Below are 16,143 nucleotides of genomic sequence, written 5' to 3' on the forward strand. Positions count from 1 at the left end.
ACACACACACACACACACACACACACACACACACACACACACACACACACACACACACACACACACACTACCATGGCGTTGGTGATCGGCGTGTTCAGTCTGACGCCAGCTGGACTGATAGGCAGCCGCGGCCTGATGGCGGCGATGGAGCCGGGGGCCATCGGGGGAGGGGTCATTGGGATTGGGGCCGAGGTACCAGGGGTCACCAGAGACTGCTGGTTGCTGAGCAGAGACTGACGCAGAGCGGGGAGGCTTTTCTGAGGGGGGGGTGGGGTTGTACAACAACAACACACGTCAGACAAGACCGAAAAAATACTAATAGATATATACATGTAGAACAGTAGTAGTACTTCTAGTACGTGTACCTTGAGGAAGGGGATTAGGTAGGGCTGTGGAGAGGACAGTAGTACAGTAGTAGTACTTGTACGTTGAGGAAGGGGATGAGGTAGGGCTGTGGAGAGGACAGTAGTACAGTAGTAGTACTTGTACCTTGAGGAAGGGGATGAGGTAGGGCTGTGGAGAGGACAGTAGTACAGTAGTAGTACTTGTACGTTGAGGAAGGGGATGAGGTAGGGCTGTGGAGAGGACAGTAGTACAGTAGTAGTACTTGTACCTTGAGGAAGGGGATGAGGTAGGGCTGTGGAGAGGACAGTAGTACAGTAGTAGTACTTGTACCTTGAGGAAGGGGATGAGGTAGGGCTGTGGAGAGGACAGTAGTACAGTAGTAGTACTTCTACCTCGAGGAAGGGGATTAGGTAGGGCTGTGGAGAGGACAGTAGTACAGTAGTAGTACTTGTACCTCGAGGAAGGGGATGAGGTAGGGCTGTGGAGAGGACAGTAGTACAGTAGTAGTACTTGTACCTCGAGGAAGGGGATAAGGTAGGGCTGTGGAGAGGACAGTAGTACAGTAGTAGTACTTGTACCTTGAGGAAGGGGATGAGTTAGGGCTGTGGAGAGGACAGTAGTACGGTAGTAGTACTTGTACGTTGAGGAAGGGGATGAGGTAGGGCTGTGGAGAGGACAGTAGTACGGTAGTAGTACTTGTACGTTGAGGAAGGGGATGAGGTAGGGCTGTGGAGAGGACAGTAGTAGTACTTGTACGTTGAGGAAGGGGATGAGGTAGGGCTGTGGAGAGGACAGTAGTACAGTAGTAGTACTTGTACCTTGAGGAAGGGGATGAGGTAGGGCTGTGGAGAGGACAGTAGTACAGTAGTAGTACTTCTACCTCGAGGAAGGGGATTAGGTAGGGCTGTGGAGAGGACAGTAGTACGGTAGTAGTACTTGTACCTTGAGGAAGGGGATGAGTTAGGGCTGTGGAGAGGACAGTAGTACGGTAGTAGTACTTGTACGTTGAGGAAGGGGATGAGGTAGGGCTGTGGAGAGGACAGTAGTACAGTAGTAGTACGTGTACCTTGAGGAAGGGGATTAGGTAGGGCTGTGGAGAGGACAGTAGTACGGTAGTAGTACTTGTACTTGAGGAAGGGGATGAGGTAGGGCTGTGGAGAGGACAGTAGTACAGTAGTAGTACTTGTACCTCGAGGAAGGGGATGAGGTAGGGCTGTGGAGAGGACAGTAGTACAGTAGTAGTACTTGTACCTCGAGGAAGGGGATGAGGTAGGGCTGTGGAGAGGACAGTAGTACAGTAGTAGTACTTGTACCTCGAAGAAGGGGATTAGGTAGGGCTGTGGAGAGGACAGTAGTACGGTAGTAGTACGTGTACCTCGAGGAAGGGGATTAGGTAGGGCTGTGGAGAGGACAGTAGTAGTACTTGTACCTCGAGGAAGGGGATGAGGTAGGGCTGTGGAGAGGACAGTAGTACGGTAGTAGTACTTGTACCTCGAGGAAGGGGATGAGGTAGGGCTGTGGAGAGGACAGTAGTACGGTAGTAGTACTTGTACCTCGAGGAAGGGGATGAGGTAGGGCTGTGGAGAGGACAGTAGTACGGTAGTAGTACTTGTACCTCGAGGAAGGGGATGAGGTAGGGCTGTGGAGAGGACAGTAGTACGGTAGTAGTACTTGTACCTCGAGGAAGGGGATGAGGTAGGGCTGTGGAGAGGACAGTAGTACGGTAGTAGTACTTGTACCTCGAGGAAGGGGATGAGGTAGGGCTGTGGAGAGGACAGTAGTACGGTAGTAGTACTTGTACCTCGAGGAAGGGGATGAGGTAGGGCTGTGGAGAGGACAGTAGTACGGTAGTAGTACTTGTACCTCGAGGAAGGGGATGAGGTAGGGCTGTGGAGAGGACAGTAGTACCGTAGTAGTACTTGTACCTTGAGGAAGGGGATGAGGTAGGGCTGTGGAGAGGACAGTAGTACGGTAGTAGTACTTGTACCTCGAGGAAGGGGATGAGGTAGGGCTGTGGAGAGGACAGTAGTACGGTAGTAGTACTTGTACCTCGAGGAAGGGGATGAGGTAGGGCTGTGGAGAGGACAGTAGTACGGTAGTAGTACTTGTACCTCGAGGAAGGGGATGAGGTAGGGCTGTGGAGAGGACAGTAGTACGGTAGTAGTACTTGTACCTCGAGGAAGGGGATGAGGTAGGGCTGTGGAGAGGACAGTAGTACGGTAGTAGTACTTGTACCTCAAGGAAGGGGATGAGGTAGGGCTGTGGAGAGGACAGTAGTACGGTAGTAGTACTTGTACCTCGAGGAAGGGGATTAGGTAGGGCTGTGGAGAGGACAGTAGTACGGTAGTAGTACTTGTACCTCGAGGAAGGGGATGAGGTAGGGCTGTGGAGAGGACAGTAGTACGGTAGTAGTACTTGTACCTCGAGGAAGGGGATGAGGTAGGGCTGTGGAGAGGACAGGAGTACAGTAGTAGTACTTGTACCTCGAGGAAGGGGATGAGGTAGGGCTGTGGAGAGGACAGTAGTACAGTAGTAGTACTTGTACCTCGAGGAAGGGGATGAGGTAGGGCTGTGGAGAGGACAGTAGTACAGTAGTAGTACTTGTACCTCGAGGAAGGGGATGAGGTAGGGCTGTGGAGAGGACAGTAGTACAGTAGTAGTACTTGTACCTCGAGGAAGGGGATGAGGTAGGGCTGTGGAGAGGACAGTAGTAGTACTTGTACCTCGAGGAAGGGGATGAGGTAGTGCTGTGGAGAGGACAGTAGTACAGTAGTAGTACTTGTACCTCGAGGAAGGGGATGAGGTAGGGCTGTGGAGAGGACAGTAGTACAGTAGTAGTACTTGTACCTTGAGGAAGGGGATGAGGTAGGGCTGTGGAGAGGACAGTAGTACAGTAGTAGTACTTGTACCTCGAGGAAGGGGATGAGGTAGGGCTGTGGAGAGGACAGTAGTACAGTAGTAGTACTTGTACCTTGAGGAAGGGGATGAGGTAGGGCTGTGGAGAGGACAGTAGTACAGTAGTAGTACTTGTACCTTGAGGAAGGGGATGAGGTAGGGCTGTGGAGAGGACAGTAGTACAGTAGTAGTACTTGTACCTTGAGGAAGGGGATGAGGTAGGGCTGTGGAGAGGACAGTAGTACAGTAGTAGTACTTGTACCTTGAGGAAGGGGATGAGGTAGGGCTGTGGAGAGGACAGTAGTAGTACTTGTACCTCGAGGAAGGGGATGAGGTAGTGCTGTGGAGAGGACAGTAGTACAGTAGTAGTACTTGTACCTTGAGGAAGGGGATGAGGTAGGGCTGTGGAGAGGACAGTAGTAGTACTTGTACCTCAAGGAAGGGGATGAGGTAGGGCTGTGGAGAGGACAGTAGTACGGTAGTAGTACTTGTACCTCGAGGAAGGGGATGAGGTAGGGCTGTGGAGAGGACAGTAGTACGGTAGTAGTACTTGTACCTCGAGGAAGGGGATGAGGTAGGGCTGTGGAGAGGACAGTAGTACGGTAGTAGTACTTGTACCTCGAGGAAGGGGATTAGGTAGGGCTGTGGAGAGGACAGTAGTACGGTAGTAGTACTTGTACCTCGAGGAAGGGGATGAGGTAGGGCTGTGGAGAGGACAGTAGTACGGTAGTAGTACTTGTACCTCGAGGAAGGGGATGAGGTAGGGCTGTGGAGAGGACAGGAGTACAGTAGTAGTACTTGTACCTCGAGGAAGGGGATGAGGTAGGGCTGTGGAGAGGACAGTAGTACAGTAGTAGTACTTGTACCTCGAGGAAGGGGATGAGGTAGGGCTGTGGAGAGGACAGTAGTACAGTAGTAGTACTTGTACCTCGAGGAAGGGGATGAGGTAGGGCTGTGGAGAGGACAGTAGTACAGTAGTAGTACTTGTACCTCGAGGAAGGGGATGAGGTAGGGCTGTGGAGAGGACAGTAGTAGTACTTGTACCTCGAGGAAGGGGATGAGGTAGTGCTGTGGAGAGGACAGTAGTACAGTAGTAGTACTTGTACCTCGAGGAAGGGGATGAGGTAGGGCTGTGGAGAGGACAGAAGTACAGTAGTAGTACTTGTACCTTGAGGAAGGGGATGAGGTAGGGCTGTGGAGAGGACAGTAGTACAGTAGTAGTACTTGTACCTCGAGGAAGGGGATGAGGTAGGGCTGTGGAGAGGACAGTAGTACAGTAGTAGTACTTGTACCTTGAGGAAGGGGATGAGGTAGGGCTGTGGAGAGGACAGTAGTACAGTAGTAGTACTTGTACCTTGAGGAAGGGGATGAGGTAGGGCTGTGGAGAGGACAGTAGTACAGTAGTAGTACTTGTACCTTGAGGAAGGGGATGAGGTAGGGCTGTGGAGAGGACAGTAGTACAGTAGTAGTACTTGTACCTTGAGGAAGGGGATGAGGTAGGGCTGTGGAGAGGACAGTAGTAGTACTTGTACCTCGAGGAAGGGGATGAGGTAGTGCTGTGGAGAGGACAGTAGTACAGTAGTAGTACTTGTACCTCGAGGAAGGGGATGAGGTAGGGCTGTGGAGAGGACAGTAGTACAGTAGTAGTACTTGTACCTTGAGGAAGGGGATGAGGTAGGGCTGTGGAGAGGACAGTAGTACAGTAGTAGTACTTGTACCTTGAGGAAGGGGATGAGGTAGGGCTGTGGAGAGGACAGTAGTACAGTAGTAGTACTTGTACCTTGAGGAAGGGGATGAGGTAGGGCTGTGGAGAGGACTTCAGCTCAGCCTGCAGACGACTGGTGAACTCCTCAGGTTCAATCTTTGCATCCTGAACAAACACAGAACTCCAGTTAATAACAAACATATAATAATATAATCAAGCTCACCAGCAGTTCTTGCACATTAAATATCATAAATAATATTTCATAATAATTCTATATACAATGTATATAATACGAGCAGGTCTGCACCAGGGCCTTCACATTATAAATAACCTAATAATAATAAAATATAATGATATATTTATAATAATTCTAAATAATAAATAACGGTCTTACGAGCAGGTCCTGCACCAGGGCCTTCACATTCTTCGAGGTGTCGGGGGAGGGGGAGTTGTGAGACGCCAGCTTGATGAGCGTCGCCAGGAAGTTCTTACACTTCTTCACATTTTCCTGCATCTCCTGTTGGCATGGTAACAAAGTTGGTCACACAGGTGTCTCCTCGCTGTAGAGAGGACAGAGAACCGAGGAACCAAGCCGGGGACAGACCTGGGACACCACAGAGACTCTGGCAGCCGGCATGGAGGGGGGGGTGGACGGTACTCCGACGGGCTTTGACACCGGCACCCCCCCCGCCGTGATCACCGTCTGGGCCTTCTGAGGGGGGAGCATCTTCACAGACACCGCCGCTCCACCGGGGGACACCGTGATGGTCTTCTGCAACACGTCACACGGTCACCTGATCACACGGTAACCTGATCACACGGTCACATGATCACACGGTCACATGATCACACGGTCACATGAGAGGAGAAGGACAGAGGACACACCTGTACGGTCGTGGTGGATGGAGGCTGAACCATTCTGGTCTGAGCGGGGGACGCCAGGCGAACCGTCTGAGGAGCCTGCAGACGACAGGGAGGGAGAATAACACGTTACACTGCAGCAAAGCATCGTGGGAACCCTTTACATAATGCAGCAAAGCATCATGGGAACCCTTTACATGTGCAGCAAAGCAACATGGGAACCCTTTACATATGCAGCAAAGCATCATGGGAACCCTTTCCATGTGCAGCAAAGCATCATGGGAACCCTTTACATAATGCAGCAAAGCATCATGGGAACCCTTTACATGTGCAGCAAAGCATCATGGGAATACATTACAATACATTTGCAGCTTTAAGTTTACATAAAGACACCAAACATCAGGTTCAATCAGCTATTGATGATCTTGACATTGATAATCTTCATAATGATTGAAGTTATAAATTAAGAAATAAACTGGACCACTGACTGGAAATCAGCTGAAAAAGGCAGAAGGTGTGTGTGTGTGCGTGTGTGTGTCTCAAGTGTGTGTGTGTGCGTGTGTGTGCGTGTGTGGGTCTCAGGTGTGTTGGTGATGCTGCAGACTGGATGAAGACCGGAGACCCCCACAGGGTCCAGACCTACCGTGGCGGCGCTGACCCGGATGGTGGTCCCGGCGGTCGGTGTGGCGGGCCTCTGGCTGATGTTGGCCACCGCTTGACCCTGTTGGGTCTTGGCCTGAGCCTGAGCCAGAACCTGCTGAGGGACCATCACCAGCTGACCCGTCTCAGTCCGGACCAGAACCATACCTAAAGAACACAGGAAGCATCATCTGACCTCAGAGATAACCAGGTGTCTGTCTGTCTGTCTGTCTCTCTGTTAACCAGGTGTGTCTGTCTGTCTCTCTGTTTACCAGGTCTGTCTGTCTCTCTGTTAACCAGGTGTCTGTCCTTCTCTCTGTTAACCAGGTGTCTGTCTGTCTCCCTGTTTACCAGGTGTCTGTCTGTCTCTCTGTTTACCAGGTGTCTGTCTGTCTGTCTGCCTCTCTGTTAACCAGGTGTCTGTCTCTCTGTTAACCAGGTGTCTGTCTCTCTGTTAACCAGGTGTCTGTCTCTCTGTTAACCAGGTGTCTGTCTCCCTGTTTACCAGGTGTCTGTCCTTCTCTCTGTTAACGAGGTGTCTGTCTGTCTCCCTGTTTACCAGGTGTCTGTCTGTCTCTCTGTTTACCAGGTGTCTGTCCTTCTCTCTGTTAACCAGGTGTCTGTCTGTCTCCCTGTTTACCAGGTGTCTGTCTGTCTCTCTGTTAACCAGGTGTCTGTCTGTCTCCCTGTTTACCAGGTGTCTGTCTGTCTCTCTGTTTACCAGGTGTCTGTCTGTCTGTCTCTCTGTTAACCAGGTGTCTGTCTCTCTGTTTACCAGGTCTGTCTGTCTCTCTGTTAACCAGGTGTCTGTCTGTCTCTCTGTTTACCAGGTGTCTGTCTCTCTGTTAACCAGGTGTCTGTCTGTCTGTCTCTCTGTTTACCAGGTGTATGTCTCTCTGTTTACCAGGTGTCTGTCTCTCTGTTAACCAGGTGTCTGTCTCTCTGTTAACCAGGTGTCTTTCTGTGTCTCTGTTTACCAGGTGTCTGTCTGTCTGTCTGTCTCTCTGTTTACCAGGTGTCTGTCTCTCTGTTTACCGGGTGTCTGTCTCTCTGTTTACCAGGTGTCTGTCCTTCTCTCTGTTAACCAGGTGTCTGTCTGTCTCTCTGTATACCAGGTGTGTGTATGTCTGTCTCTCTGTTTACCAGGTGTCTGTCTCTGTTAACCAGGTGTGTGTATGTCTGTCTCTCTGTTAACCAGGTGTCTGTCTCTCTGTTAACCAGGTGTCTGTCTCTCTGTTTACCAGGTGTCTGTCCTTCTCTCTGTTAACCAGGTGTCTGTCTGTCTCTCTGTTTACCAGGTGTCTGTCTGTCTCTCTGTTTACCAGGTGTGTCTGTCTGTCTCCCTGTTTACCAGGTGTCTGTCTCTCTGTTTACCAGGTGTCTGTCTGTCTCTCTGTTTACCAGGTGTCTGTCTCTCTGTTAACCAGGTGTGTGTATGTCTGTCTCTCTGTTTACCAGGTGTCTGTCTGTCTGTCTCTCTGTTTACCAGGTGTCTGTCTCTCTGTTTACCAGGTGTCTGTCTCTCTGTTTACCAGGTGTGTCTGTCTGTCTCTCTGTTTACCAGGTGTCTGTCTCTCTGTTAACCAGGTGTGTATGTCTGTCTCTCTGTTAACCAGGTGTGTCTGTCTGTCTCTCTGTTTACCAGGTGTATGTCTCTCTGTTTATCAGGTGTCTGTCTCTCTGTTTACCAGGTGTCTGTCTGTCTGTTTATCAGGTGTCTGTCTCTCTGTTTACCAGGTGTCTGTCTCTCTGTTTACCAGGTGTGTGTATGTCTGTCTCTCTGTTAACCAGGTGTGTGTATGTCTGTCTCTCTGTTAACCAGGTGTATGTCTGTCTCTCTGTTTACCAGGTGTCTGTCTGTCTGTCTCTCTGTTTACCAGGTGTCTGTCTCTCTGTTTACCAGGTGTCTGTCTCTCTGTTTACCAGGTGTGTCTGTCTGTCTCTCTGTTTACCAGGTGTCTGTCTCTCTGTTAACCAGGTGTGTATGTCTGTCTCTCTGTTAACCAGGTGTGTCTGTCTGTCTCTCTGTTTACCAGGTGTCTGTCTGTCTGTTTATCAGGTGTCTGTCTGTCTGTCTGTCTGTTTACCAGGTGTCTGTCTGTCTCTCTGTTTACCAGGTGTCTGTCTGTCTCTCTGTTAACCAGGTGTGTCTGTCTGTCTCTCTGTTTACCAGGTGTCTGTCTCTCTGTTTACCAGGTGTGTCTGTCTGTCTCCCTGTTTACCAGGTGTCTGTCTGTCTCTCTGTTTACCAGGTGTCTGTCTCTCTGTTAACCAGGTGTGTCTGTCTGTCTCTCTGTTAACCAGGTGTCTGTCTGTCTCTCTGTTTACCAGGTGTGTCTGTCTCTCTGTTTACCAGGTGTGTCTGTCTGTCTCTCTGTTTACCAGGTGTCTGTATGTCTCTCTGTTAACCAGGTGTCTGTCTGTCTCTCTGTTAACCAGGTGTGTCTGTCTGCCTCTCTGTTTACCAGGTGTCTGTCTCTCTGTTAACCAGGTGTCTGTCTGTATCTCTGTTAACCAGGTGTCTGTCTGTCTCTCTGTTAACCAGGTGTGTCTGTCTGCCTCTCTGTTTACCAGGTGTCTGTCTGTCTCTGTTTACCAGGTGTCTGTCTCTCTGTTTACCAGGTGTGTCTGTCTGCCTCTCTGTTTACCAGGTGTCTGTCTGTCTCTCTGTTAACCAGGTGTCTGTCTGTCTCTCTGTTTACCAGGTGTCTGTCTCTCTGTTAACCAGGTGTCTGTCTGTCTGTCTCTCTGTTAACCAGGTGTGTCTGTCTGCCTCTCTGTTTACCAGGTGTCTGTCTGTCTCTCTGTTAACCAGGTGTCTGTCTCTCTGTTAACCAGGTGTCTGTCTGTCTCTCTGTTAACCAGGTGTCTGTCTCTCTGTTAACCAGGTGTCTGTCTGTATCTCTGTTAACCAGGTGTCTGTCTGTCTCTCTGTTAACCAGGTGTGTCTGTCTGCCTCTCTGTTTACCAGGTGTCTGTCTCTCTGTTTACCAGGTGTCTGTCTGTCTGCCTCTCTGTTTACCAGGTGTCTGTCTCTCTGTTAACCAGGTGTCTGTCTGTCTGTCTCTCTGTTTACCAGGTGTCTGTCTCTCTGTTAACCAGGTGTCTGTCTGTCTCTCTGTTTACCAGGTGTCTGTCTCTCTGTTAACCAGGTGTCTGTCTGTCTCTCTGTTAACCAGGTGTGTCTGTCTGCCTCTCTGTTTACCAGGTGTCTGTCTCTCTGTTAACCAGGTGTCTGTCTGTCTGTCTCTCTGTTTACCAGGTGTCTGTCTGTCTCTCTGTTAACCAGGTGTCTGTCTGTCTCTCTGTTTACCAGGTGTCTGTCTGTCTCTCTGTTTACCAGGTGTCTGTCTCTCTGTTAACCAGGTGTCTGTCTGTCTCTCTGTTAACCAGGTGTGTCTGTCTGCCTCTCTGTTTACCAGGTGTCTGTCTCTCTGTTAACCAGGTGTCTGTCTGTCTGTCTCTCTGTTTACCAGGTGTCTGTCTCTCTGTTAACCAGGTGTCTGTCTGTCTCTCTGTTAACCAGGTGTCTGTCTGTATCTCTGTTAACCAGGTGTCTGTCTGTCTCTCTGTTAACCAGGTGTGTCTGTCTGTCTCTCTGTTTACCAGGTGTCTGTCTGTCTGCCTCTCTGTTTACCAGGTGTCTGTCTCTCTGTTAACCAGGTGTCTGTCTGTCTCTCTGTTAACCAGGTGTCTGTATGTCTGTCTCTCTGTTTACCAGGTGTCTGTCTCTCTGTTAACCAGGTGTCTGTCTGTCTGTCTCTCTGTTTACCAGGTGTATGTCTCTCTGTTTACCAGGTGTATGTCTCTCTGTTTACCAGGTGTATGTCTCTCTGTTAACCAGGTGTATGTCTCTCTGTTTACCAGGTGTCTGTCTCTCTGTTAACCAGGTGTCTGTCTCTCTGTTTACCAGGTGTATGTCTCTCTGTTTACCAGGTGTCTGTCTCTCTGTTTACCAGGTGTCTGTCTCTCTGTTTACCAGGTGTCTGTCTCTCTGTTTACCAGTTGTCTGTCTCTGTTTACCAGGTGTCTGTCTCTCTGTTAACCAGGTGTATGTCTCTGTTTACCAGGTGTCTATCTCTCTGTTAACCAGGTGTCTGTCTCTCTGTTTACCAGGTGTCTGTCTCTCTGTTAACCAGGTGTCTGTCTCTCTGTTAACCAGGTGTATGTCTCTGTTTACCAGGTGTCTGTCTCTCTGTTAACCAGGTGTCTGTCTCTGTTTACCAGGTGTCTGTCTCTCTGTTTACCAGGTCTGTCTGTCTCTCTGTTAACCAGGTGTCTGTCTCTCTGTTTACCAGGTGTCTGTCTCTCTGTTAACCAGGTGTCTGTCTCTCTGTTAACCAGGTGTCTGTCTCTGTGTTAACCAGGTGTCTGTCTCTGTTTACCAGGTGTCTGTCTCTGTTTACCAGGTGTCTGTCTCTGTTTACCAGGTGTCTGTCTCTGTTTACCAGGTGTCTGTCTCTGTTAACCAGGTGTCTGTCTCTGTTTACCATGTGTCTGTCTCTCTGTTAACCAGGTGTCTGTCTCTCTGTTAACCAAGTGTCTGTCTCTCTGTTTACCAGGTGTCTGTCTCTCTGTTAACCAGGTGTCTGTCTCTGTTTACCAGGTGTCTGTCTCTCTGTTAACCAGGTGTCTGTCTCTGTTTACCATGTGTCTGTCTCTCTGTTAACCAGGCGTCTGTCTCTCTGTTAACCAGGTGTCTGTCTCTCTGTTTACCAGGTGTCTGTCTCTCTGTTTACCAGGTGTCTGTCTCTCTGTTAACCAGGTGTCTGTCTGTCTGTCTCTCTGTTTACCAGGTGTGTGTCTCTCTGTTAACCAGGTGTATGTCTCTCTGTTAACCAGGTGTCTGTCTCTCTGTTAACCAGGTGTATGTCTCTCTGTTAACCAGGTGTATGTCTCTCTGTTCACCAGGTGTCTGTCTCTCTGTTTACCAGTTGTCTGTCTCTCTGTTTACCAGTTGTCTGTCTCTCTGTTTACCAGGTGTCTGCCTCTCTGTTTACCAGGTGTCTGTCTCTCTGTTAACCAGGTGTATGTCTCTGTTTACCAGGTGTCTGTCTCTCTGTTTACCAGGTGTCTGTCTCTCTGTTTACCAGGTGTATGTCTCTGTTTACCAGGTGTCTGTCTCTGTTAACCAGGTGTCTGTCTCTGTTTACCATGTGTCTGTCTCTCTGTTTACCAGGTGTCTGTCTCTCTGTTAACCAAGTGTCTGTCTCTCTGTTTACCAGGTGTCTGTCTCTCTGTTAACCAGGTGTCTGTCTCTGTTTACCAGGTGTCTGTCTCTCTGTTAACCAGGTGTCTGTATGTCTGTCTCTCTGTTTACCAGGTGTCTGTCTCTCTGTTAACCAGGTGTCTGTCTGTCTGTCTCTCTGTTTACCAGGTGTATGTCTCTCTGTTTACCAGGTGTATGTCTCTCTGTTTACCAGGTGTATGTCTCTCTGTTAACCAGGTGTATGTCTCTCTGTTTACCAGGTGTCTGTCTCTCTGTTAACCAGGTGTCTGTCTCTCTGTTTACCAGGTGTATGTCTCTCTGTTTACCAGGTGTCTGTCTCTCTGTTTACCAGGTGTCTGTCTCTCTGTTTACCAGGTGTCTGTCTCTCTGTTTACCAGTTGTCTGTCTCTGTTTACCAGGTGTCTGTCTCTCTGTTAACCAGGTGTATGTCTCTGTTTACCAGGTGTCTATCTCTCTGTTAACCAGGTGTCTGTCTCTCTGTTTACCAGGTGTCTGTCTCTCTGTTAACCAGGTGTCTGTCTCTCTGTTAACCAGGTGTATGTCTCTGTTTACCAGGTGTCTGTCTCTCTGTTAACCAGGTGTCTGTCTCTGTTTACCAGGTGTCTGTCTCTCTGTTTACCAGGTCTGTCTGTCTCTCTGTTAACCAGGTGTCTGTCTCTCTGTTTACCAGGTGTCTGTCTCTCTGTTAACCAGGTGTCTGTCTCTCTGTTAACCAGGTGTCTGTCTCTGTGTTAACCAGGTGTCTGTCTCTGTTTACCAGGTGTCTGTCTCTGTTTACCAGGTGTCTGTCTCTGTTTACCAGGTGTCTGTCTCTGTTTACCAGGTGTCTGTCTCTGTTAACCAGGTGTCTGTCTCTGTTTACCATGTGTCTGTCTCTCTGTTAACCAGGTGTCTGTCTCTCTGTTAACCAAGTGTCTGTCTCTCTGTTTACCAGGTGTCTGTCTCTCTGTTAACCAGGTGTCTGTCTCTGTTTACCAGGTGTCTGTCTCTCTGTTAACCAGGTGTCTGTCTCTGTTTACCATGTGTCTGTCTCTCTGTTAACCAGGCGTCTGTCTCTCTGTTAACCAGGTGTCTGTCTCTCTGTTTACCAGGTGTCTGTCTCTCTGTTTACCAGGTGTCTGTCTCTCTGTTAACCAGGTGTCTGTCTGTCTGTCTCTCTGTTTACCAGGTGTGTGTCTCTCTGTTAACCAGGTGTATGTCTCTCTGTTAACCAGGTGTCTGTCTCTCTGTTAACCAGGTGTATGTCTCTCTGTTAACCAGGTGTATGTCTCTCTGTTCACCAGGTGTCTGTCTCTCTGTTTACCAGTTGTCTGTCTCTCTGTTTACCAGTTGTCTGTCTCTCTGTTTACCAGGTGTCTGCCTCTCTGTTTACCAGGTGTCTGTCTCTCTGTTAACCAGGTGTATGTCTCTGTTTACCAGGTGTCTGTCTCTCTGTTTACCAGGTGTCTGTCTCTCTGTTTACCAGGTGTATGTCTCTGTTTACCAGGTGTCTGTCTCTGTTAACCAGGTGTCTGTCTCTGTTTACCATGTGTCTGTCTCTCTGTTTACCAGGTGTCTGTCTCTCTGTTAACCAAGTGTCTGTCTCTCTGTTTACCAGGTGTCTGTCTCTCTGTTAACCAGGTGTCTGTCTCTGTTTACCAGGTGTCTGTCTCTCTGTTAACCAGGTGTATGTCTCTGTTTACCATGTGTCTGTCTCTCTGTTAACCAGGCGTCTGTCTCTCTGTTAACCAGGTGTCTGTCTCTCTGTTTACCAGGTGTCTGTCTCTCTGTTTACCAGGTGTCTGTCTGTCTGCCTCTCTGTTTACCAGGTGTCTGTCTCTCTGTTAACCAGGTGTCTGTCTGTCTGTCTCTCTGTTTACCAGGTGTCTGTCTCTCTGTTTACCAGGTGTCTGTCTCTCTGTTAACCAGGTGTCTGTCTGTCTGTCTCTCTGTTAACCAGGTGTCTGTCTCTCTGTTAACCAGGTGTCTGTCTCTCTGTTAACCAGGTGTATGTCTCTCTGTTAACCAGGTGTATGTCTCTCTGTTCACCAGGTGTCTGTCTCTCTGTTTACCAGGTGTCTGCCTCTCTGTTTACCAGGTGTCTGTCTCTCTGTTAACCAGGTGTCTGTCTCTCTGTTAACCAGGTGTCTGTCTCTCTGTTTACCAGGTGTGTGTCTCTCTGTTTACCAGGTGTGTGTCTCTGTTAACCAGGTGTCTGTCTCTCTGTTTACCAGGTGTCTGTCTGTCTGCCTCTCTGTTTACCAGGTGTATGTCTCTCTGTTAACCAGGTGTCTGTCTCTGTTTACCAGGTGTCTGTCTGTCTGTCTCTCTGTTTACCAGGTGTCTGTCTCTCTGTTTACCAGGTGTCTGTCTCTCTGTTAACCAGGTGTCTGTCTGTCTGTCTCTCTGTTAACCAGGTGTCTGTCTCTCTGTTAACCAGGTGTCTGTCTCTCTGTTAACCAGGTGTATGTCTCTCTGTTAACCAGGTGTATGTCTCTCTGTTCACCAGGTGTCTGTCTCTCTGTTTACCAGGTGTCTGCCTCTCTGTTTACCAGGTGTCTGTCTCTCTGTTAACCAGGTGTCTGTCTCTCTGTTAACCAGGTGTCTGTCTCTCTGTTAACCAGGTGTCTGTCTCTCTGTTCACCAGGTGTCTGTCTCTCTGTTTACCAGGTGTCTGCCTCTCTGTTTACCAGGTGTCTGTCTCTCTGTTAACCAGGTGTCTGTCTCTCTGTTAACCAGGTGTCTGTCTCTCTGTTTACCAGGTGTGTGTCTCTCTGTTTACCAGGTGTGTGTCTCTGTTAACCAGGTGTCTGTCTCTCTGTTAACCAGGTGTCTGTCTCTGTTTACCAGGTGTCTGTCTCTCTGTTAACCAGGTGTCTGTCTGTCTGTCCTTATCTCTGTTTACTAGGTGTATGTCTCTGTTTACCAGGTGTCCTCTCTGTTAACCAGGTGTCTGTCTCTCTGAATGGGACCAGATGCAGGCGTACTCACCTGGAGGCATGGAGAATCCGGGGGGCAGCTGGATGGTGGTCTGCTGCTGGGGCCGGACGGCCAGGGGGGGCTGAGGAGCCGCCGCTCGGGGGGCGCTCGCCACAAGTCCGGGTCTCTGCTGCTGGATGGATGCGGTCACCAGGGGGGCCCCCGGGGGCCTCATCACGGCCATGGGGGGCTGACCCACGCCGTTCACCGCTGGCTTCAGGGTCACGGCAGCCGTACTGGCCCCGGTTTGGCCGACGTGTGGCTGGGCTGCAGCGGCCGGGGGGGTGCTGGTCAGGATGACTTGGGGCTGGCTCGGCACCAGCACCTTGGGGTGCATCAGAGGGGTGCTGTGGTTCACCACCTGTGGGCTGGGGGGGGCACCCTTGGGGTCAACTCCGTTCTGGGCCACTGTACTGGGGTGTCTCTGCAGGTGGCCGGCCGGAGCCGCCACCGTGGAGACCCCGGTGCTTATTACCGTGCCGGTCCCCGGAGCCGCCGCAGGCACAGAGTTCACCAACTTTACGGCTCCAGCGCCGCCGTTCAAACTTTGTAGTCCGGGAGTAGCGGTCCGGACCGCCTCTGTGACGGGACCCGGAGCCAGGTGAAAGCTGGCTGCGGCGGACCGGGTGGTCAAAGTTACGGGTCCCAGTACCGAGGAGTTAGTGGCGGGGGGGGCTCCCGCTGTCAGGGGACCGGCTCCGGCGGGGACCCCGGACCCGGAGGACGGGAGGACTCTTCCGGAGAGCGGCTCGTCCGCTCCGGGTTCCGGGTCTAAACCCGCTCCGGGGTGCCCTTGTTGCGGCTCCGGAGACCCCGCTCGGTCGCGCGCTTTCCCGGAGAGCTGCCCGGCGGCCGGCGGCGTTCCGTCCCGGTTACCGGCGGAAGCTTTCCTGTCTCCGAGCTGCGACTCCAGAGAGCCCACCAGGTCGCTGACCGCCTTCTCGTCCACCTCGGTGAAGAGCATGTCCTCCAGCGGGTCGGAGGCTCCCGCCATCTTTGATGCTGGACCGTTGTGCAAATCGGGTTTTAGGATGTGCGCATGCGCGGAGGAGCCGAGCTGTTTTCGCGCAGAGAAATAGAACAAATAGACTTTCGGTGTGCGCGTGTATACACGTCTATATACTTAGTGTACTTAGTTAATGTACTTAGTTAATGTACTTAGTTAATGTACATAGTTAATGTACTTAGTTAATGTACATAGGGTACTGCACTCATACACGTCTATATACTTAGTGTACTTAGTTAATGTACTTAGTTAATGTACATAGCGTACTGCACTCATACACGTCTATATACTTAGTGTACTTAGTTAATGTACTTAGTTAATGTAATTAGTTAATGTACATAGCGTACTGCACTCATACACGTCTATATACTTAGTGTACTTAGTTAATGTACATAGCGTACTGCACTCATACACGTCTATATACTTAGTGTACTTAGTTAATGTACATAGTGTACTGCACTCATACACGTCTATATACTTAGTGTACTTAGTTAATGTACATAG

The 16,143-nt window shown here is 50.1% G+C and overlaps 1 protein-coding gene across 2 annotated transcripts in view; it reads right to left on the reverse strand.

Moving 5' to 3' along the window:
* The window catches only part of LOC117732568 (transcription initiation factor TFIID subunit 4-like), a 33,238-nt gene extending 17,570 nt beyond the window's left edge, over positions 1-15,668 (reverse strand). The window contains exons 1-7 of one of the 2 annotated variants that reach the window (XM_034535586.1): positions 14,646-15,668; positions 6,450-6,613; positions 5,831-5,905; positions 5,550-5,717; positions 5,340-5,462; positions 5,021-5,110; positions 72-257 (exon numbers count right to left, since the gene is read on the reverse strand). In XM_034535586.1, the coding sequence (XP_034391477.1) occupies positions 72-257; positions 5,021-5,110; positions 5,340-5,462; positions 5,550-5,717; positions 5,831-5,905; positions 6,450-6,613; positions 14,646-15,627 (1,788 nt within the window). In that variant the 5' untranslated portion in view covers positions 15,628-15,668. The remainder of the gene's footprint in view (positions 1-71; positions 258-5,020; positions 5,111-5,339; positions 5,463-5,549; positions 5,718-5,830; positions 5,906-6,449; positions 6,614-14,645) is intronic. The other variant, XM_034535587.1, reaches the window with a different exon arrangement.
* Between the last annotated feature and the right edge of the window lie 475 nt (positions 15,669-16,143).

This window comes from Cyclopterus lumpus, chromosome 6, assembly GCF_009769545.1.
Source record: "Cyclopterus lumpus isolate fCycLum1 chromosome 6, fCycLum1.pri, whole genome shotgun sequence".
NCBI lineage: Eukaryota > Metazoa > Chordata > Actinopteri > Perciformes > Cyclopteridae > Cyclopterus > Cyclopterus lumpus.